The 24,043-nt window shown below is 43.3% G+C and overlaps 1 protein-coding gene across 4 annotated transcripts in view; it reads left to right on the plus strand.

The window, feature by feature from the left end:
- Positions 1–24,043, plus strand: part of TOGARAM2 (TOG array regulator of axonemal microtubules 2) — a 79,936-nt gene that overhangs the window by 50,515 nt on the left and 5,378 nt on the right. For all 4 annotated transcript variants that reach the window (XM_054983025.1, XM_054983035.1, XM_054983014.1 and 1 more), the window contains 7 exons: positions 2,680–2,915; positions 3,881–4,039; positions 5,863–5,980; positions 6,222–6,325; positions 8,403–8,607; positions 10,382–10,598; positions 23,005–23,091. In XM_054983025.1, coding sequence (XP_054839000.1) covers positions 2,680–2,915; positions 3,881–4,039; positions 5,863–5,980; positions 6,222–6,325; positions 8,403–8,607; positions 10,382–10,598; positions 23,005–23,091 — 1,126 coding nt within the window. The remainder of the gene's footprint in view (positions 1–2,679; positions 2,916–3,880; positions 4,040–5,862; positions 5,981–6,221; positions 6,326–8,402; positions 8,608–10,381; positions 10,599–23,004; positions 23,092–24,043) is intronic.

Here is a 24,043-nt window from a genome sequence, read left to right on the forward strand (position 1 = left end):
GTGGGGGGAGGAGCTAGACCTCCAAAATGATAGAAATAGTGCCTGTAGCTTTAAGAAATGAATGCCTTCAGTAAGGGCCAGTTCCAGGTTTTGGGGGGCCCTGGGCAGAGTGTGTTCAGAGGTCCCCCTAGGCGCTCCTTCTTGCCCTCTTATTCATATGCACCCAGCTGCCTACACACCCTCTCCCTGATGCTGCTGGGTGGTAGGTGCAGCTAAAAGTGCCACTGTCATGGCCACCAGGAATGCTGGTACTTTCTGCACGACCCAATTGCTCTTCTCAAACAGCACTGGGCAGTTGATGCAGTTGGGAGCAGAGGTGACAAAGCACTCACAAGGAGGCAGTGGAAGGGGTAAGTGCAGGCATCAGAGGAGATGCATGAGTAAGGAGTCATAAGCACTGGGCCTCACCAGAAGCCATGGGCCCTGGCAGCTGCCCCATCTCACTGATGTGCCCTCATTGGCCAGCCCTGCCCTCATTGGCTATTGTTAGGCAACCACAACAGCATTTCCAACTTCAACTCTTGGTTTCTGTCAGTAGAAGGCAGGGTCCTTTCCAGTGCTATTTTGGCATTTGAGGGAGGACTTAATGGGCCAGGCCTGGTAGTGTTAGAAGTCAACCCTGACCCTCACGCTAATAGGGAAGCTTATTAATATGGCTATATCATAAGCCCCTCTTCTCAGATGTTTTAAACACAGAAACCCTGCCTGGCAAGGCAAGAAATAGTTGCCAACCCCTGGCCAGGAGTTGGAAAATTACTGGCATGTGAGTCATAGGCAGGACTGGCTATCAGTCCCACACCCTGGAGATGTGCAAAGACGTAAAGACAAAAAATCTTCCAGGAGTTCTGGAATTAATCACATCCATACCCTGCTGATATCCCCTTATTCACTCTCCCAATCTGGGCTATTCAGGGACGTGAAAGCCCCTCGTGTCCACCCATCATAGGTCATCAATCACCTTTTTTAACTTTTAGTAACACCCAGGAAGGTTTAATCAAACCTTTCCCATGTTATTGTTGTCATCTCTGGACTAAGCATTAAGCTATTGTTTTGGGGCAGAGACACCCAGTCCTGCCTCAGGGTATGTATATTTACACTGCCCTTGGCCAGAGCTGTGTGCATGTGTTCTTGGATCCTATACCCACCCTCAGACATGTGTCTGAGCCTTTTTCTTCCTGCTGCAAACTTCTGGTTGCTCAAGCTGCTATCCCACAGATGTCCCCTACCTTCTAGGCTGGTAAATATCACCCAACTCTGAACTCCTCTCCATCTTCCTCCCTGTTTTCTAGTTAGCTCTGCGTGTATGTTGTGTGGAATTTCTTGTGTGTTTACTTTTGCTACCCCTTTAATAAAAACCATTCATGTTGAACTTCTGCCTCTTTCTTTCAGAGAATTCTCTAAGGGAATGATCCTTGTGTACATAGGTGGAGATCCTGCTAGTTACTCCCTCTCACTGCCCCTCCTTTGTACATTAATTCCCACAACTCACAAGGGTAACAGAGTACTTTAGGCTAATTGCAACCATACAATTTGCACGGCATATGGAGGCCCAGCTGCTTCCTAGTGTTCAACAGTAGGCATTCCACAAAAGCCAGCAAGATGTAGAGTGGTTGGTATCTGGGAGACCCAGATTTGAATCCCCACTCTGTCATGGAAGCTCATTGGGTGACTTTGGACCAGTCATACACTCTCAGCTTAACATAACTCACAGGATTCTTGTGAGGATAAAATGGAGGAAAGGAGAATTATGTGAGCTGCTTTGGTTTCCCATTGTGAAGAAAGGCAAGGTACAAATAATAAATATAGCTGAAGATGGAGGGCATAGAAAATGTAGGTGGGCTGGTGGGTGGGAAGGAGAGAAGGAAGTGGGGAAAAGGAAGAGTCTGGGGGGGCTTTCAGGAAATGGAAAGAGGAGGGGAAAATGAGATGCCTCCCACAAGTTCTTATGGGTCCCTTGCGTGTTGTGTGTGTGTGTGTGTGTGTGTGTGTGTGTATAAAAGGCATATGGATTATTTTCTTCTACAGACATTCTTGCTAAGAGCTGTAGCCACATCTTTCATTTTATCCCTTGCCCAGTTTTATCTTTCACAGACGAGGTGATGCATTTTTGTTATCTATTTTCTAAAATGATATAAGAAAGAGGGATCCATCAGGCACTTCCTGATCATTGGCAGCACAACCCATCTGTCAAACCTATCAAGATGTGTGTTTTAAAGGCAAAGAGAAGGACAGTCTCTCACAGGAAACATAACAGCAGAATGATGCTCGGACCAGCAACGAAACTCGACTTGGGAGCTTTCTGAGGCCTTAGAAGAAAGTATACCACATGATCCACTCTGGCCTATAGTTGTTAAAATATTTTCTTACTTGTTTGACTTACTTGTTTGCCCAGTCGAGTGGTGGTGGATAGGCTGAATCCCTCAGGTATCAAGTTCAGGATCTGCTGTGGAATTGAGTCCTGTTTCGTTATTGGGAGCTTACTCTCTGAGAAATATTATGGAGCAGTCTTCTGTAACAGCAGCATCTTGCAGGATGCCCAACTCTAACTACTACATTGCTCTGGCTCTGTTCGTTGTTCAGCTAATGTGTTCAGTTACACATCTCTGGTAGTAGTATGAGAATTTGCAAATGTGATATTGTGGCTTTAAATACTTCACTCAATAATGTTTCCTTTGCCAGGTTAGTAACCTGCGGTCAAAAGTGTCTCGGTTTGCTATTGGGACCCTTTCTGAACTGTTCAAGACCTTGAAGAAGCACATGGATCAGGAGGTTGAAGAGATTGCTCGAGTCCTCCTTCAGAAGACGGGAGATTCTAGTGAATTCATCCAGAAAGCAGCTGACCAATCCTTAGGAGTCATGGCACAAAGTGTGACTCCTTTGCGAGCATTAGCAGCCCTCATGGCCAATGGAGTGAAGTATGTAATTGCCTTTTCTCCTACACATTGTCAAAGCATCATGAATACCTGAGCATGGGTAGGAAGCTTTAGAGCTTGCAGGGCATTGTGCAAGATAAAAGGGGACATCTGCAGGAGGCCAGATGCCCATACCCCCATGGAAACAGAGGGGAGAGGCAGAGAAAACATCAACGTCTGTTGGCTACCCAGTTATTGACCGGTTATTAGGACTGCAGAGTCCTGGGAATATCGTTCTTTGGGGGATGTGTATGAATGGCATCAAGCTTTCTGAACTCTGCTAGATTACAGGACATAACTTTGGAACCCAGTCAGATAAGTAATATGTATTTGCCCCACTTTGTCTCTTCCTTTTTCACATGTACCAACTAAAATGTGGCTGTAACATGTGTGAAGTGTTGGTTGTAGTGTCGCTGCATATAGTGTAGCCCCTTAACATGAACATACATTTATATTTCCTTAATGATATGTTGAATGTAAAACAAAATTGTGAACTCAGACCAGCACTTTGTGTACCCCCGTAGCTGCAAATACTGTCAAATTTCAGATTCCGCTCTGCTGTGCTGCATTGTCCTTCAGCTCACCCTCTTGTATTTAGTGTGCTCCATGATTACCCGCATTGCAAATTTAGAGGGAATTGGGATAGATTCTTATACTACCACTGAGTCAGCTGCTCTGTGTTTCTATTAAGGTAATTGGCTTCTTAGCTATAAGTAATATGTTTGTTCTGTGGTAGAGTTGCTGGCAACTACACTGGGGACCCTTAAAGGGCCTGTTAAGTCACCTGAGTGATGATCTACTTTAAGGGAAGTTGACACAGTATGGAAAAATAGGTTGAAACCCTCTACTCTAATCAAAGTAGAGTGCTTCCTGCTACCAGCCATTCACGTTTTCCAGGACCCAGCTTTTATTACTTTTGGGTCAAAGAGCTTCATCTCTCTGATTGCTTTGATATCATTTCTTTGCAGCCATCGTAATCCCCTTGTTCGAAAATGTGCTGCTGAGCACTTATTGACAGTTTTGGAACAGATTGGGGCAGAAAAGCTGCTCTCAGGCAGCCGAGAGAGTATGGAGGTGCTGGTGCAGACGCTGGTCAAACTTGCTCAGGACTGCAATCAAGACACACGGTAACAGTGTCCTTTCCAGCTCCGGAAAGATAGAACATTCTAGTGTATAATAAAGAGTGGGGTATATAAGAAGTCTTTTAAGTGTCGGTCTAAGGTATGATATTTTTGGTTCCCTCTGACCACATAAGTGTTGCATGGACCACTGGGCTGTGTTGTTTCCCCCAACGAACAGAACATTAATATATATTTTTATTTTTTCAAAAGTAAATTTACTTTGAAATCTAGGCTTATAATACAGAAATATCAAATAACATTTTAACCAGTTCCTTGAGATGTCAAATGCCGTAGCCAGAATTCATAGCTGGACATAAGACATTCTAGAAAGCATAAAGTCCTTGCCGCAGAGAGCATGACATGCAGCATGCGTGTATGATGTTGGCCAAATAAGGAGCGGACTTGCTTTTTAAAACTATATTTCTTTGCTAGAAAAATTTAGCAAGTCATTTGCTGTAGAGCAATGCCATTATGACAACTGGGGAAAGGAGTTATTTTTATAGTAGTTCAAAGTTTGCATTAACAATGAACTTTAATATGTTGCACAGGCTTTCAATAATGGTCAGGACACATGGAAATTAATTAAAGCATATGTTAACCAGTCAGTAAAAATGTACCTGGCATGAAATCAGCTATTGAAGACAAGCAAGTCTGTTAATGATAGGATGTTTTGGAAGTCTTTCATTCATAGGGTCGCTATAGAGGCAACTTGACGGCACATAACACAATAAATGAAATATGTCTTCAGTATACATTTCAGGAGGCCTAACAATTTGGATTTTTTGACTTTTGGTAGTTGACATTTAGGACAGTCATATTTCATACAATTTGCTGTTGCCTGTATTCTTCTGTCAAATAGCAGGCAGTATGCAAATTCAGTAAAATTGAGGGGCATTTAAATTTCTGACTAACTCTCTTGCGTGTACTGGCAAAGCAGGTCAAGAGAAGGAAGTTATCAGAAAAACTTATTTATAGACATGAGGGACATTATCATAGAAGATGCTGGGTGATTGCAGCTGTGTTCTTCTAAAGAGATAACTGCACCATAATAGTGGCTGGAACTGAAATTTTCCTGTTTACGAATATATTACAGAGAGTACCGAGAACATCTTATAGCATGAAAAGGTGCTCTCATTCTGATTAATATCCATGTTACTTTAGGCCTATTCAGGGCTTTTTTTCTGGGAAAAGAGGTGGTGGAACTCGGTGGGTTGCCCTCAGAGAAAATGGTCATGAGGCTGGTGGCCCCGCCCCCTGATCTCCAGACAGAGGGGAGTTTAGATTGCCCTCCGCGCCACTTGGCGGCACGGAGGGCAATCTAAACTCCTCTCTGTCTGGCGATCAGAGGGCGGGGCTACCAGCCATGTGATCATTTTCAAGAGGTTCCAGAACTCCGTTCCCCCGCGTTCCCCCTGAAAAAAAGCCCTGGGCCTATTCTACAAAGCAGAACCCATATCATTTAATAAATCATAGGCATATATAGAACCAAGACAATGCCTTGGGCTATCTTCTGAAATGAAAAGTAGGAAATAGAGACTTTAAAAATAAATAACTACATTAAATCAGTTAATATTTATAAATTGTACGCTGGTTATCTCGTTATTGGGAACTTTATTATCTGTAAAGACTGGAAGGATGATAGGATATTACAACAATTTATGTTTGAAAAAAATAAAAAAACCTGCAAACCATATGTCAATTTGTATTGCATTTCAATAGCAATACAAATTTCAACAGGAGCTGTTGCCTAGGTTCTGAATGGTTCATTGCGATCTGCAGATGATTTTACTATCAAATGCTGGTAATTAACTTTCTCTTTCCTATGCTAGATTTTATGGCCGGAAGATGCTGAACATACTTATGTCCCATTCAAAGTTTGATGGCTATTTGAAGCAATGTCTGCCATCACATGACTTGCGTGATGTCATGGCTACAATTAAGCAGAAAGTAAGTATGAGGGCACAAAAAATATTTGCAGTAAAAGTCCAATCAGATGTTCATATACACCCTCTTTTTCATCCTTTTGTTACATGGGAATTAAGTACGTGTTTGTGTACCCAAATCTTCTGTTCAAATATTACAAAGGTCAATATGCTATGAAAACACTGGGAACCATTCTTTTCTGGGATGTGTGAGACAGCCATTTTAATTAAGATGCTTACTTTTTTCTTTTTTGTTGTTTACATAGGGAATGGAAGACCAGCCACCCCAAGCTCCTTCCGCAAAAAGCCAGAGAAGGTCAAAAAGTGGTAGCTTGACAACCTCATTGGACAGCCTGCCTTCAGATGAAGGGTATGAAGCATTAGCTTGCTTTTCTGTTGACCATGAAGATATATCTCAGGTGGATTCAAAACAAAGGCTTGGATTCTGCAGTAAATCTCCACTGACTTAAGAGATTTCTGTCAGCAGAGCAGGATTTCCTCACCTCTTCCTTTCTGCTGCAGCCCAAAATACTGTTCTTGGAGACAGGGCACAGCCCTCAGTCTCTAAGTGAGATATTGAGGTTTATTTGTTTGTTTCAGGTTCAAAGGGAAACCCTGTATTTTACAGCCAATAAATAGTGTATTAATTACAACGTTTATTTTAAAATAACCTGACCACTTAAGATCGGATTAAACAAAACATTATTGCATGGATACACAGGACACTGGCATATCCTATAAAAATCAGTCTTATGTAAGCAAGTAGAACCTGTCTCTAAGGAAACAGGTTACGTTTCAAAACTTGGAAATCAGGGTTGCTCTAAATGTTACTTCCTTCATGAGTTCTCCATGAAGCCACCTTGGGCTCGCGCAGACACACAGCTGCTTTGGAGAATGGCTTGCATAAAAAAAGGAGAGCCCAAATGGGCTTGGAAAGCTGCCTTTCTCCCAAACTCTTCCCCCATGCAAAAACAGTGAGGGAGGGGACTGTTTTCCCACTTCTGCTGCCTCACACGCATAAAATACCTCCACATGGACTAGACAGAACAAAAAACTCTCTCCCTCCCCACTCTTTTTGCATGGGGAGGGGAAAGCTTGGGAGAAAGTACAGCAGCTTTCCAAGCTCTTTTAGGCTCTCTTTTTTTTTACAAGCCATTCCCCAAAGCTGCTGTGTGTCTGCATAAGCCTGGGTTGGCTCCATGGAGAACTTGTGAAGAAGTAATGTTTAGAGTGACCCTCAGAGCTTTGCAAAAGAAAAGGGTGGGGTGGGGGGAGATTTCTCTGAATTCCAAATCCACAAGATTCAGAGGTTACAGGATGTGGCCAGTTTATATAGAAACAATTACAGAAGCCAACACATGACTTTACTAAACCTTCTGATTCATGCTATCTGAAGGCATGATGTAAGATACCTTTGAGCATCCCAAAGAATAATGGTTGCAAACTCTGGTCTATTTGTTCTGGAATTTATTCTGAGCATAAAGCTGTTTTTTTATATTACTATTTTTATTTATTTTTACATTACAAACATGCAACTTATGAACATTCAATTTTAACTCAGCAACATGTTTTGCAAACGTTAACACTATCAATTAAAGTAGACATTTCCACAGTCAATTCTATACTAGTATCATTCCTGTTCTTACCCTTAACAATATTTACAATCAACAAAATTATCAAGAAGAGAAGAATTTATCTTTTTGCTTCATTAATAACTTATTAATAAGCTATAATATTCCCTTTTAGGAATTGTCTGTAACATTGTATCATTACACGTGAAGTATTCCAGGATTGGAAACCACTGTTCCAAGAACTAAGATTTGTAATTATGATTTTTGTACTGAGCTACGTGGTCTGCCAGTTTCTCGATTATAAAATAGTCCCATATACGGCTATACCAATTTGCTATTGTTGGTGGGGTTTTTGGTTTCCATTTGGAGGCAATGTCAGACTTGACTATTGGCAATAACACCAATATAAGATTAATTCTAATCTTTGGTATTGAATGGTCAGTCCAGTGGTTTAGTAGATAAGGCTGTTTATTCATATCCTTCAAGGCTGAAAAACTGTGAGTTAGCTATAAGTGAAAAAAAATGCATATTTGCGGATTTACACAAGAACCTACTCTGTCCAAACGTCCTAAGCTGTGATTTAAGGTTAAAATCCTCAACACTTATCCTGTTGTAATATCTTCTACCTCACATGGCCATCACTAGCTACATGTTACCACATACAATGCACACATGTTCTTACAACCTTGCAGACAGAGCAGGTTATGCAAATTAAATAAAATTAAAAGGTTGTGCTTAATATTCATACTTAGATGTTATGTTTCAGATGTTATGTTTCTTTTACTTCTTTTGATGCCCGCTATGTACAGTAGCGTTGGATAACATCATTTATCGATCATTGAGGTGTAACAGCATTAAAAAGCCTGTACTCCTCAGCACCAGGTCCATCTCCAGTACCCTAGCCCTGCCACAACCCATGGCTCGCCATTCATCCCTGCGCAGCTTAGAAGTAATGGAACAACTCAAAGAGCTCAATAAGATGCTTGTGGCCAAGGAATTTCAGAAACGCATGGAAGGGATCATGTTGCTGATGGAGCATTGCAAGAACAACCCCCAGCTTGTCTCCTCAAATGTCATCCAGGTACAGAGACTATTTTCATGCCATTCCAGTAGCCTTAATATAGGTCATCCAGTTTAAATCATTTAAGTTAGTTCTTGCTGTGTTCCACTTTGCTGCTGTTTTGGAGGAAACCTCCATATCAATCGGTGTTCCTTGGCCCTTTTGTTCATAGGAGCAAGGAAAAATTGAGATCCCAGTTGCTCAAACTAGATCACTGTTTACCAAGAAATTTACTAGAATAATGAAAAATGTATTTATGTTTTATTATTTAAACGCTGCTTCTCTTCCAAATGGGGGAACCCAAAATGGCCTTACATCCGCATTCCTCCCTCCTCTGTCTTATCCTCATAAGAACCTTAAGAGGTAGTTTTGGCTGAGAGAGGTACAGACTGGCCAAAGGTCATCCAGTGAGCTTCCATGGCAGAGTAGGAGTTCGAACCTGGATGTCCCAGATCCTGATCCAGCACTATAACTACTACACCACACTGGCTCTCATGGGATGCCTTCAGAGAGCAGAGGAGCAGCTGTAGAATATCCTATCTTATCCAGATCCCAAATGGTCACCATTTTGTCACTGCTTCCTAGTTTTTATTATGGGCTATACCCTGCTAACTCCTTTCTGGGTATTCCCCCCATATCCTACAACTATCTTTGTAAAAAACCTAATTGCTGACTGTAACCTCTTTCCCTTCTTCATCTCTATCTTTGCTTCTTAAGGAGGCAGTCCAGAGATGCTGAAAAGACTTGCAGAGAGGTCCTTATTTCCCTCCTACACAGCAGCAGCTGTTGTTAATGCTATTTTCCCCCCTGTTCTGCCTCACCTGAGGATGCAGCACAGTGGCAGGATTGACAGAATCCATTACTCTAAAGAATATGACAGCAATCTGTTCTAGTAGTTATTTCCATTTGAGATGGTGGCTTCATATCCCAAATAACATACCACTCCTTAAATGTCTTCCATGCTTTCCTAGAGCCAGCTCACCCATGAGGCAGAACTGGCTCACTTTTTTCTCTTAAAACAAACTGTGCCATTTCTTTATATGGTGGCAAATTAACCTTACTTCTCCTCGGCCACAGAGCACAGATCTTTGGCAGCTGCTGATTTCCTTGGTCAGAGACACACAGCTGTATCTATAATCTTCAAACTAATCTATATCTGGATAATCAAAATGTACTTAGAAGGCATATTCTTAGGGCAGATTTATACATGCATGCATATCATTTGATAATTTGCATGTGTGAATGAGCCATAAGAGACAGTCCCAGAGAGGGAACTGTTGTACCATCTTATATGCAACGTTTTTCAATGGAATCAAGTCACATTTTCAACTGCCATTCTTGACGTATACATCCATGTGAAAACCAGGCCAGAGGCTTTTTAATGCACAGAATCCAGGACTGGTGGATTCAGATCTCCATTTTAGCTTTACTAGTTTATCTGAGGGCTAAGCTACATGCTACAAATAAAATGTGTTTAATAGTAGCATGATATCTCTCTTTTTCTCCTTGAAAACTGTTTTAGAAAGGGGGTTGGATCCAAGACCCCCATTTCACCCCAAATACTGTTCATGAGGGCCCTCTGACCCCCTTCCCCAAGCAAAATTGGAGCGGGGCTGGGCAAGAGATTTCTATTCCGTGAGCTTTGCTTGCTGTACTTTGGCTCTAAACCTTTGGAAAAGAGTGCTGTCATGTATGAGCCAATATTTATTTGATGGAAACCTCTGTTCCCAACTTTCTTTGTATACATGCTATGCTAGTCATATCAAAATTTACCTGTCTTTTCTCACATGAACAGATCTTTGATGCATTTATCCCGAGGCTTCAGGACTCCAACAAGAAAGTGAACCAGTATGCATTAGAATCTATCACCTCCATGATCTCCATCCTTAAAGATGGTCTAAATCCAGTCATGGTCTCTGTAGTGACTGTAGTCACTGACAATCTAAATTCAAAGAATTCTGGGATTTACAGTGCGGCAGTGAAGGTTCTGGACCAAATGATCATTAGTCTAGGTAATGGTTATTTCCTCCCCCAGCCCTCCATTTTTTAAAAAATTATAACCTATGTATTCCATCTTTCAGCTTACCAAATGCCCCTCAAGGTAGGGCCATATATGCCTCCATGGATTGTTCTCTGGTGAAATGACTCATCAGCTAGCCTCATCTAGCCTAATATAGGATTTCTGTGATTATCACAGAAGTTGGCGATAAGCCAAGACTGGCCAGCTCCCTTAAAAACTTTCCCCTCTGTTTTAGCTGCAGTGAAATGGCAGCTCCTATTTGATCGATCTGATCAAAGAGCTATAAGAGCCATAAGTTACCCTACCCAGATATGTAATGCCTCCTTAAATGTGCTGTTGAGTTTGGGTAATCAAGATGGTTGGGTCTGTATTATCCAACTGTTCTCCCTATTCTTGTAAAACACAATGAGGTGACTGATGTAGTTAAAAAGGATCTAGGTTTGACATGCTGTAGATTGAAGGGTAGACTATATCAAAGTTTGTTTTGTAACATGAGCTTTGGTCTAATGAAGCTAGAGAGAGAGAACCCACTCCTTTTCCACAGCTACAGGCAGACTAACATTGCTACTCATCTGGACCCCACTCCTATTCTGGAGTGTCAGTATGTCAGTATGGCTAATTCAAATACAGCTGGCTTAAAACCACAGTCATATGTCCCTGTTATCCATCAGATTATTTTTTATTAAGAGCAATATACTAGCAGTAAGTAAAAGAAGGAAATAACTTTGTTTAATACTGTGCTACATAGGATCTATATATTCTGCACATAGAGCAAACCAGTCTCCAGGGCTGTAAATCTGCCACCTTTTCACCTGTGCTAAATTCTTACAAGAAATGATATGTCATATAAATGGAATGGACACCAACTTGGATCTGAAATGAGAGATGACCTTTGTGGAGAGGGTCACTCGGGGAAAATGTTGCAGGCTGGCAGGGGATCACGAATCATTACAAGTTGATATAAGTGCATTGAAAGCATGTCCTATCTAGACCTGTGTTCAGTGGTAACTGAGAGATTTATGTATTGCTTTGTGTGGGGGGGGGAGGGGGTGTTCAGAACATTTCAAGTAGAATTTTGGGTATTCTGAAAATCCTTTTTTCAGGGGAGATGGCTGAGGCCAGATATACACATGGGCAACATTTTTCAATTTATCCCCCCTCCTCCAAAGAAGTCCTGCATGTAGAGAAATAGCACATTAAGAAGAAAAGTTCTACCTTATCTGTTTTACTACTTTGCTAATTTTCTGCTTGCAGGAAGTACAGCTCATTCTCTTGTCTCTACCTCTTCATTTGCAGTTTATTCTGTAGCACGTGACATGTCCACACTGAGAAGAGTTTTAGGAAGCTTTAACCTGGGACCTTCTGTATAACCAAGAGATGCTCAGCCACTGAGCCACAGCTCAGTAAGCATGCTTGATGGAGTATAGTTGAAGTATGTAGACTTTGCAGAAGAAAGTGGAATGGCTTTAGATTAAAGCAATGAGAGAGGTGTGGTTCAGATCTTTCTATGTTAGTAATGGTTAATATGACTCCACTTGTTGAACCAGATTTTGGCTTGTTGAATCAGTTTTGTGAAAGGTGACGTATGTTGAGACTGTGAATTGCATTGCAACTTTTCCAAAGAAGTCTGAATGTGAAGATTTCTAAGATTCTTTTAAAAAGTTCAATTCATAGTGATGTTTTCCTCTAAAGCAATCATGCAAGAGAGGAGCTGTGGCTCAGTGGCTGAGCATCTCTTGGTTATACAGAAGGTCCCAGGTTCAGTCCCCAGCATCTCCAGGTACAAAGATAAGTAGTAGGTGATGTGAAAAACCTCTGCCTGAGTCTCTGGAGAATGGCTTCCAGTCTTAGACAGTACTGACCTTGATGGACCAATGGTCTGATTCAGTAAGGTAGTTTCATGTTACAAATGCATTGCTATTCTGATTCATAATTGGGACACATCTAAGTTGTAAGTCTTGCCCAGAGTTTGGGGTCAAAGAGTTGAACGTGGATGACCATTTGTCATTTGCAAACTCATCAGATGCAGAGGTGTACATGGGGCCCAACTGTTCTTGGGGTGTAATTGAAGGCCACATGCTGGTGAATTTTACCAAGCCCCCACAGCTATCAGAAATAAAGGATAGCTGTTATGTATTACGGTAATTTTACAAGCAGTTTCCTTGTGATGAATTGTCGTATGTATCCATCCAAAGAAACCTTCTGGTAGCCTTGTTTGCATCTACTTGGGCTTCCTAGTGAGTTGTCTTGCTCTTGATTTCAGGGGACCTTTTCCTAAACTAGGCTGACTCTGTGGAAGTCCTAAATTATGGGCTTGAGCAGCTTCTTCTCCTGTCTCCAGTTCATAAATATTTCCAATCTGTATTCTTTTTTAAAAGGAAATTTATCGTTTACTGAGTTCATTTCTGAAGAACAAACAAGCATAAATTCAGATCTAAATGACAGCTTGTTCCAAACGTTGTTCTTCATAGGCTGAAATTGCTGTTGCCAATAACTGCATAACCAAGGACTGCTGTAAATCCCATGTCACATGGATTTATGTCAGTGGTAGAAATACTGCTTTCAGTGGATGTGTCAGAAATACCATAGAATGTTGAGGAGTCAATGGAGTTATTATTATTTATACTCCATTAGATTTGTAAGGACAAAATGTCTCTCTGGAGAATGATTACTGTATTTGGAATTGGTAAGAATTTACACACTCGCTCACTCACTCTTCTGATCATCTAATGACCATGAAGTGTGTAGATAGTACTATACTTTGGCTCAGTTGCTTAAACCATCTGGAATCATCAATTATTTGACACTGGACACCATGATTGGCTTAATCTCTATTAATGTATATGATGAACCTTGTATGGATTGGAGCCACTGATGCTGGGAATGTGGGATGCATTGTGTGTGTCCTAAGTTCTGTGACTTGCCTAAGTGGGTTATGAACCAGTTTGCCCTCCTGTATGGTCTACATCAACAGAATAAATATACGAAGTATTTTAGTTGCTTTAAAAACAAGTTTTAAAGCCTGCTTTAAAGGTGAACTAAAATTTCAGATTACCTGAAAGATACTGGTGATTGAATTTGGGATTGAACTTCTGAATACAAAGCTGATGCTCTGAGCCATGGCCCCTTTCCAGTCATGGGCTTGATATCTTCTATGGAGATTCACCCACTGTTTGTTCTCATAATCTCTAGAAATCACAAACCATGAACAGATTCCTTGAGCTCTGAATGACTGAATGGAAAAATTCTTGAAACCAAACCCTGCTGCAATGATCTGACTCACCACGCTGTCCTACTTTTTTTGCAGCAAACACACTTTTTACTGTATGAAGATGTCCTTTCAGTACGAAAAAATGTGTGTGAAGTTGCCCTTAGTCCTTTGCTTAGGCAAATGGGAATCTGTATATTAGGCTATTCAAAAACACCCTGCTGAGTAAATAATAAAGACAACTCAAAATATTAGTAATGCATTATATGATCTAATAGCAGGTTTGCTTGCTTAGGATGCATTACTGTTAAGGGATTTTTTAACAGAGAAACCAGATCGCCTCCATTTTGATTCACTTACATAGTTATAAGTCAGAACTGGTCTCGGGTGTTACTTTCATCAAATACTTCTGACCTCTGTTTACATATTCTTTGTGTAATCTAAAGTGGATTTACATAAATCCCTTTACAATTACTAGTAAGGTAGGGCTCATTTACACAAGATTAATTCAGAGGAGTCCTTTCCATTGTGTTTTGAAAGCTGAGCTTGTTGTTTAGTAACTGCTAAACTAATTTATCATTAATTGGACCATATTTTGGGCAGGTAAAGAAAAGCATTACTGTTGCACATCACTTGGTTCCTCTAAAAGTTGCTCTGAAGTTAAACTCACACCAGCTATTTATTGGTGCTTTTGTAAGTAGCAGATGTTTTAACATACATATCACATCTAAGAATGACGAAAAAGAGAGTGGAACACGTGTATGATGGTTTCTTTAAAAACAAGTTTCAAAGGCTGCTTTAAAGATGAACTAAAATCTTTATAGGTACTGATATAGGAAATGATCATCAATAATTAATACCCTGAACAGCTCCTATCCTCCTCCTTATTAGCATTTCAAAGCATTTGTTCATCCTGCTGAAGTAAGCAGTTATCTTTTTTTATTCATCACTGAAATAACAGTGTTGTCTAGCTCAGAGCACATACATCATTACCATCCGAAAACAGTGAGTGCCAAACCGAAGATTGATTTTCTGTTCTCTGTTTTCTCAGCTTTGCTGTAGCCAATTCTTAGCTGCATAAATTGCAAAAGGTAAAGCAGTTTAAATGGGAGGAAACTCGTTGTTTAAAAAAACACACACACAAAGGATTATTTAAATTATTTCTTTTATGTATTATTGCATATGTTACATTACATCATAGCTAAATACGAAGAAGGGAAAAAAAGGGAAAGGGTGTTTACAAAAATTCATAAAAAGCAAAGTATAGGCCCTCAGACTTACCTGAGGGCTGAGTTGTGGCACCTGGGACGGAGGGAGGGGTGTGGAGGCATGGCGGCCACCATTTTTTGCCACTTCGGCATCCTATTGAACCCTGGTCAGCCAATCAAGGCCCGCTAGATTGGGAACAGGTGCCAGACCTGAGTGGCGCAGGTTCCTCTCAGATCCAGCAGCATAGGATAAAGGGGCTGTCACCTCCTCTCCTCTTCACACCTTATTCATCTGGTGAGGCAGAGGGAGCATGGAGTTGCGGCCACGTCAGTGTCTTCATTTCGCAACTTAGCAGTTTGGCTTGGCCCCAGTGGCTGTGCGGCTCCAGCTCCAGCTTGCTGTGGCGGCAGCTTCTGCAGGCTTGCCTCCATGGGTGGCTCACCTCCATCAGCGGTGGAAACCCCTGTGGCTGCTCAGTGCTGTGGCGGTAGCTCCTGCAGATGTGGCAGAGCGGCAGTGGCTCTCTCACATGTGGCTGCGACTTGTTCCAGGCAGTGCCTCAGTTGTCCCAAGAACACTCTTTGGCAGCTTCTGTGGGTTGAGTTTTAGCCCTGTGGGCCTCTCTTTTTCTCCTGCCTCCTTTTAATAAAAAAAGAAAGGGAAAAATAGAGAAAGGAAGTGACTGCTGGCAACAAAGAAGGTGAGGGCTGCTCCTTTGAAGGCATGTTCTGTGTCAAAGCCTTCCGGTTGGACCACACAAACTGGCGAATGGTTGGAGGACTCCCCTCGGCCTGGGCAGGCTTGGGCTGTGCTCATGACGTGCCACCTGTTTAAGCCTGGGGGCTGCAAAGGCCCCATGGTGGCTCTGCAGGGCCACATGGCTCTTGGCGGGTTGGGTGGGCATGCAGGGGCAGCCAGGAATGGGGGGGAAGCTGAGGTGGTGCTGAGGCATGCCACACTGCAGAGGATTTCTAGGGCATTGGAGCTCCGCTTGGAGTGAGTGGAGTAGTTAAGGGCCTCTGGGTCAGCAATTTCGGCTCCTCCTCAACCTGTTACAGGCCCCTCCCAGGTGGCAGGCCAACCAGGAGCTGCAAGGCTGCACATTCTCCAAGCAGTGGCTCTAGCAGCCCAGAGCCATACTTGCCAGCTAGGAAGAAGGCCAAGAAAGGCCTCTGGAGGTTACAGCAGTCCCATCACTGCAATGAGGACTCAGACAACAGGGGATCTACAAGTGAGTCATCTTCCTTGGATGAGGCCGGGAACCTGGGGCAGGATTATTGGGCCACTGCAGTCCAAATGCCTAGCCTTCTGGCCTGGGAGTTGCATTGGCAGGCTAAACAGTCAAAGAGGGGAGCGGACTCCAGGAGGGTATGGGCCACGGGGGACATGGAAGATTCCCTCCCAATGGTTTCATCCTTCACAGATGATGAGAACCCCCCTTCCCGGATCCACCTCACCCACAAGATTTGGGAACGCATTTTGGACTACCATTACATGGATGATGTATTGTCGAAGGCTTTCACGGCCGGAGAACGATGGTTGTTGTGGGTTTTCCGGGCTGTATAGCTGTGGTCTTGGCATTGAAGTTCCTGACGTTTCGCCAGCAGCTGTGGCTGGCATCTTCAGAGGTGTAGCACCAAAAGACAGAGATGGATGTTTTCACTTTGATAAACTCAGAGGGTGAGGATGGAAGAGGTTCCCCTTCTCCCTCAAAAAGGGACAGGAAAGGGTCCAAGAAGGAGGCTGCAGAATGCTCCTTCAGCAATGGTTCCTCCATCAATGAGGCCATACCCCCTGAGCACTGCTCGGTAAAATACATGTCCTTTGATCGCACAGTTGTTTCGTCTGGTGGCACTGAGGCCCTTATGGCCAAGTGCGATGTGCAGTTGGCCTTTTGCCTGCTTCCTGATGATTTCTGTCTGCTTGGGTTTAAATTCAGGGACAAATGGTATGTGGACAAGGCACAGCTTGCAGAGACTGTGTGTGTTTCAGGCCTTGGCCTGTGACTTGAGGGTTCCCCTTGCTGAGAAAAAGACTGAGGGGTCAGCTTCATGCCTTGTTTACTTGGGCATAGAGCTAGACTCCATGGCTGGGCTGTCCCACCTCCCTGCTGATAAGTTGGGTTGCTTGCAGGATCTCATCTCCCTTGCCTTGTCCCATTAGAAATGCACCCTGAGGGAGCTTCAATCCATCATAGGGCACTTGCATGCTAGGTTGTGTTTCCTGGCTGTGCCTGCGGGATCTTACGTCCTTAGAGCTCTTTTCCATCCTGGTTGTGGTGGTGTTTTGGTGGGAGCAGCTCAAGGACAAGTGGGTGCACTTCTGGTGCGACAACCAGGCTGTGGTGCATGTTCTGAACCGTCAGCCTTCTCGGTCTGAGTGGATCATGCATCTTCTTCATCAAATTGTGCTGGTTTGTCTCTTTGCTAACATCTTGTTCTCAGCTTGGTATGTAGCAGGTGCAGATAAAAGTGTGGTGGATGCCCTGTCTTGATTCCAGATGGAGAGATTCTTCAGCCTGGTACCATCTGCTAGTTACATTTCAGAATTCTTTCCAGAGGATTTGTCGCGGCTTGGGAGCAATCCATAATACAGGGAGTACTCAGCTAGGTCACCCTGTGTACTCTGCGGGCCCACTCAGTGGCCTGTGCCAAGTTCTTGTCTTTTGCAGCCAGCATGGGGGGGGGGTGCTGCGTGCTGGCCCACATCACAGACCATGGTTCTGCAGGATCTGACCCATCTTCGGGAGTGGTGCCTGGCCCCCAGGACCATGGGCACACATCTGGCAGCCATCTCTTTCTTTAGCAAGGCACAGGTTTCCCTGTCCCCTGCAACACCTTTGCCACCTGGTGGGCCATTGAGGAATGGAGACGCTTAACACCCACTTTCCCTGATAGGCGCCGCCTCACCACCCTGCCAATATTGCATGGAATCATCTGTCGGTTCTCGGCCATATGCCAGTCCTCATTTGAAGCTCAGCTTTTCTGAACAGCCTTCCTGCTGGCATTTTTGAGGCCTTTTGCGTGGGTGAGTTAGTCATGCACTCCCACGCCGACACTTAGGGCAGGCCTTGGCACACCGGGATGTCGTCCTTTCAACTCACAGGGCCACCATCATGATCTGGTGCTCCAAGACTGACCAGAGGGGCTGGGGCGAGCTGATCTTCCTGCGGGCCATGGCCAGCGACCCTGTCTGCCCAGTCCAGGCCATCAGTGACTACTTTGCAGTTCACCCGCAGTGCCATGATCCCTTCCTGCTTCTTACTGATCTATCCCCTGTGACATGGTACCAGTTCACTTGCCTTCTCAGGTCTTGTTTGGCTGCGGCTAGCCTGCCGCCTGCAGAATATGGAACTCATTCCTTCAGGATCAGTGCCACTACCGTGGCCTCTGGCCTGGGCCTCCTCTCATCTCAGATCCAGGCCATCGGTTGCTGAAGTTCCTGTGCCTTCTGGTCCTCCATCCGCCCGGCAGTTGGGCACTCCCACTAATGTCATGCATTTTTGTTAGCCACTTCAAGTCCATGCAAATCTATCTGGATATGTGGGCACAGCATTGTGCAGTGGGCTGGCAGTTATACAGTATCATTTAGATGGGCTGGAGTGTCCGCATCAAGATTACATTCCTGGGTGTCAAAGGGATGCTATGGGCGTTACTTGTGTCATCATGCCAGGTGTTGAGGTCCACCTGATGCCCTGGTTTTACAGCTTGGCGAGAGCTACCCTGGCAAGCAGCATGGTCTGGACTTGAAGTGCACCATGGTGGAGGACTTGGAACACCTGTTTGAGCACTTTCTGCAAACTAATTTCTGCTGGTCAGATTTGCTTCAGAGATGTCACTGGCACTGGGCAATCCACCCAGACAGGGTGGAATTAGTCAGGCAGAAGTTGGCGAGAGTACTGGGTGAGCATGTGGTGGCTGCTAGGGGCTCACTCATTCTGCACCTAGACATTTCTCATTGGTTAGAGGCCCTGTACCACCTAGATGGGGTGCACCTGTCCAGCTGGGGGCAAGTTATGGTTACAGGACATTAGGCATGGTCTTCTGGGTTGGCTACAGCCAGGGCTTTTTTCTGGGAAAAGAGGTAGTGGAACTCAGTGGGTTGCCCTTGGCGAAAATGGTCATATGGCTGGTGGCCCTGCCCCCTGATCTCCAGACAGAGGGGAGTTGAGATTGCCCTCCGCGCCGCTGAGCAGCGCGGAGGGCAATCTAAACTCCCCTCTTTCTGGAGATCAGGGGGCGGGGCCACCAGCCACGTGACCATTTTCAAGAGGTTCCGGAACTCCGTTCCCCCACGTTCCCCCTGAAAAAAAGTCCTGGCTACAGCTATAGAAGCATTGTTGGGAGCTGTTTTGGGGCTCTTGTGGCAGTTTGGGCATGAGTATCTGATCCTTTTGGGGAGATGGGGACCTGCATGCCCAGTCTTCCCAGTAAAGGGGTTCCCCTAAGGAATCTTGGGAGTGAGTTGCAGTGGGGCATGCCCAGTGGGGGCTACCGGGCCAGGCTCACTCCCAGGTGGCAGGGGATCCACACAGGGGTATACGCCCACATGGTATCCCACTTGGCTGCCACTCCTTGGTTTCCCCCCCTCAGCAATAGGCTGAAGAATCACTGCGTTCCATTGGCTCGCAGGTGGGCCAGCCGATGATCAGGATCCGACCCACATACATTGCCAATGCTCCATAAGCTGTTAGTCAATGAAGTTATGGCCTTCCTTTATTCCATTCACCTTTGTCAAATGGTCTTTGTCGCCATGCTTCCTTCCCCTCCTCCGCCCCTTGATGCTATACTGCAAAAGGTATGTTTTATCTCAGACCTTTTCATTACAGTACGTAATAAAAATCGCCCAATGTTCACAAAACTCATCTGTACACTGGAAATTATTTTTTGTATCCTTTGATAATAAATTAATTGATAAGGCTACATTCCAAATGCTGTTAAACTGATCTTTGATAGAAGGGGCTTCATTTTCACTATTTTGTCTCAGTAGTTGAGTAGTTGTAAGCAGAGTTGAGACTAAATGTCTGAAGAAGATACAAATGATTTTATATACGCTAATAGAGTGATCTTAGGATCTGGTGGTATATTATTGCATTAGATGTCATTAACAAACTGAATCACATTTTGCCAAAATAGGTTAAGTTTTGGACAAGCCCAAAACACATTTATCAAATCTGCATGACCCCAGCTATATCTCCAGCATCTGATACAGTTCTGTATATAATTGATACTTTATGACGTATAAGATACCATTGGAAAAATATTTTACAAAAATTTTCTTTCAGATTCATCAAGATTAATTTTGAGGTAACGTTTTCCCAGATCTATTTCCATTTATATGTATTTGTTGGCAGTTCTATTTCACTCTGTTTGGGATGCTTGGGATGGATAGTAAATTCAAAGATCCGATAATACTTTTCTGTGCACCATCACTATTTGATTTTGTCACATAGATGCACTAATTAAGATGATGTTCTGATGGGAAGATGCCCATCAGTGTTAGAAGACTGTATTGGGCTAAGTGGACCAGTAGATTAAACCTTGCTTGAGCACATTTGTCTTGTATATATTGGCGTCACAGATAGGCTTCTCAGAATGGGCAACATCAGAACATTTTGGAGAACCATTGTCACCCATTTGAGCTGTTTTGTCATAGTTGTTAAAGATTTACCTCAAATTTGTTAATAAGCTACACTTGGTGGGGTAGATTGCAGGGTGAAACTAGCATTTGCTTTACTAAGTACATGTCTGCACTGGTTGTATTTGACATGATTTATTCCTTACTGTTCCACAGAGTGCTGATCACTCTTTATCCTGTGTCATGTTCTGATTGAAACTCCGTTTCAGTTTTCCCTCCAGTGTGAAAATTAATTCTTCATTAAACAGAATTATCCTTTTTGTGACCCTTCTTACGCTTGTTTGAAGAGACCTTGCACAGTGTCCTTTGCTCTTGTTCTGGCCATTACCTTCTCATTTGTCCTTCAATATTAGGACTTTTTCCTTACTACTCTCCTCTTCTATGTGATACTTGTGTGAGGCAAAGAGAATATTTGTAGAGGTAGTTTTCAGGCTGATTGGCAATTATAAGATCCAGGGGGCTTAAGAGCTGCAGGCCGCCCTGAATGGCAAAGCGTGTCAAGGTTGAGCAGCTGCTTTGTTGTACATTCCTTTGTAAATTGTACCGCTTCCACAACCATATGGCATACCGCTAGGGATGTACATTTGGATAACAACAAATCAGAAAAAGAGTAGACTGTGCTTTGTTTAATAACCTTGGAAGGGAAAGGAATCCTAATGAAATTTCCTTTGACTTTCAGACCTGAACAAACTAGGCCATTTTCCTGATAGCATTTATTTATTTATTTACTTTGTTTATACCCCACTTTATTCCTCAGTGGAGGACCCAAAGCAGCTTGCATCATTCTCCTCTCCTCTATTTTTTCCTCACAACAACCCTGTGAGATTGGTTAGGCTCAGAGTGTGTGACTGGCCTAAATCTGGATCTTCCAGATTCTAGTCTAACATTACACAATTCTGGCTCTCCAGCCACATTGATTCTCTAGTTTCTGTGATAGGGTTGGCAAGTTCAGCCTTGGAAATTCCTGGAGATCTGGGGCCCATACCTGGGGAAGGCAGAGTTCGGGGAGGGGAGGGAGCTCAGCAAGGATGTGATGCCATGAAGACCACTCTTTAGTGCTGCCATTCCCCCCTGGGAAACTGGTCTGGCAGTCAGTTGTTATTCCAGGGGAACACTAGGCTCCACCTTGTGGTTGGGGTAACCCTGTGCTGTGGTATCTGCGGGTGCACTCTGCTTTCCCCTGTTCCCATATTCAAGTTCCTGTTACCACATTGTGGTGACGGAGGAGCAGTGAGGGGAGAAAGTGACTCAGTAAATATGATCTTGTGCCACTCAGGACACTCAGCTGTGTTCACATCAGACAGCATGATGTCATTTTACACCAATTCAGAGTGGAGCTGAGGGCTTCTGTACATTTTATTTCACCAATTACATGGCCTGGCAGTCACTGAAACTAATCAAAACTAATCAAAAGTCACTAAAACTAATCAAAATAAACTAACCAAATTGTTTAATGATTTTGAACACCTGAATATGAATAAGGCAAAGCAATCCCAACTCAAAATGTGTGTCTATCACTAAATACCCCAATAACAGTTGTAAATCTGCAGTGGTGTCTGCCATTGATCTGCCATTGATTCAAACAACTGTTGAAACTTGCTCTCCTTCACTGCAGCCAAGGACCTGCCCTAGCTGCCGTCTGCCTTTGGTTACAGTCTCTTGCTCCAATGAGATCACCTGCTTCCAGTCCCTCCAGGATTCTAGTTTCCTTTACTAGTTCCTCATGATGCAGTCAGCAGGCTGCTTCTCTTTATTACAAATATCAACGTATAGATATCTGTATTTTTCCTGTGGTGGTGGTGGTGGTGGGGAATCTATGAACTATTGTTACATTTTATGAAATATTTTACATTTAGCACAATGCCCTTTCTATGTAGGGTTCATTTTAAGGTGAAAAATGGTGGAGATGAGTCAAGGTCATGGTGGGTAAACCGATGCCTGGTCTAGTAAGTGGATGTACAGGTCTGTGGCCTGATAAGGCCCCAGGCAGGCAGAAGGTACTGTGCAAGGTTCCTCTTGACGATTACAGTACCCCTGGTATGCATGTATGACTGGGCCATCACAGATCTTATAGCACAGATGGAAATGTGATATTTTGCTTGATCTTCAAGCATAATGCTCTCATTGGAGTTGGTGCACATATGCAGCTCCAAGTCTTGAATGTACAGTAATGCAATGAAGGGAAATCAAATAAATATTCATGTGGGATTCAAGTATTCTGAAAAGCTGAGATATTCTCTATGCTTAAAGAAAAATTTTAAATAAAAAAATATCAACTTTATGAAACAATCCCCCCTACTTCTTCCATGGTATGTTTTTCAAAATTATCTTTTGTCCCTTGCAGATAATGTTCTTTTGCTTCAAATGTTTGCCAGCAGGGTGCGTTTCATCAGTGGCCGAGCTCTGCAGGATATCACGGACCGCCTGTCAGGTAACAAATAGCTTTGCTATATTGAGATGCCCATGGGAAATGAGAGCACATGGTTAGGTATTTCCCCCACAACAAACAAAAGAGTTGTTCAGATTACCACAGAGGGCACAGCATAGTGACATTTACACCTATTCAGAGTGGATCTGAGAGCTGTTTTTCATCTTACTTCTAAAGTATATGGGCCAGCATAGTCTCAAGAGTGCCTTCGGCATATTTGGCCTTCATTTCTGCTTCTCACATGCCTATTTAGGTGTTTGAGCACACTTTCAGCTGCTAACCTCTATGAAAATTCATAACATGAGGATGATTTCTGAGAGTGTATTTAATTTAATTTATTGGATTTATACTCCGCCCTCCCCACATCAGCGGGCTCAGAGCAGATTACAGTATGTTTAAAACTGTATTTTGATGTTTTTTGTAAGCTGTGCTGAGTCCCCCTGAGGAGAAAAGGAGGATTTAAAAAAAAAATAAAAAAAAATAAAAGCAACATAAAAAACCAGATGTCATCATCTCTGTAATCTTTTGGAGAAGAGAAGCAGCAGTTGTTGACTACGTGCCCAGTCTGTTCCTGAAACTAAACTTGAGATCACACTGGAGATTCTAACCCATAATGCTGACAAAAGCCACCACACCTGAAGCTTCCTCCTCCAGGATAAAAAGTACCAGTAAATTTTCTGCCAGACATTTTAGTTTTGTAATTCATCTTTGATGCTGAAACCTGTTATAATCATTCTTTATGAGCTGCTAGCCGCAGAGGGAGACCTGAATTGCACTTGTCACTTTCTCATCAGATGTCACCAGAAGGTCAGTGGTGTCACTGGAGTTTGACCCCCTACATACCCTTTAGAGCTGCAGCCTTAGAATTTGATATGGCCACTTTAGACAGCTCAATACATGAACTAAATAACCAAGCCATCTATCATGGCATAGGTTGCTAAAACCCAACAGCATT

The sequence above is a fragment of the Eublepharis macularius genome, chromosome 1 (assembly GCF_028583425.1).
Source record: "Eublepharis macularius isolate TG4126 chromosome 1, MPM_Emac_v1.0, whole genome shotgun sequence".
Classification (NCBI taxonomy): Eukaryota; Metazoa; Chordata; class Lepidosauria; order Squamata; family Eublepharidae; genus Eublepharis; species Eublepharis macularius.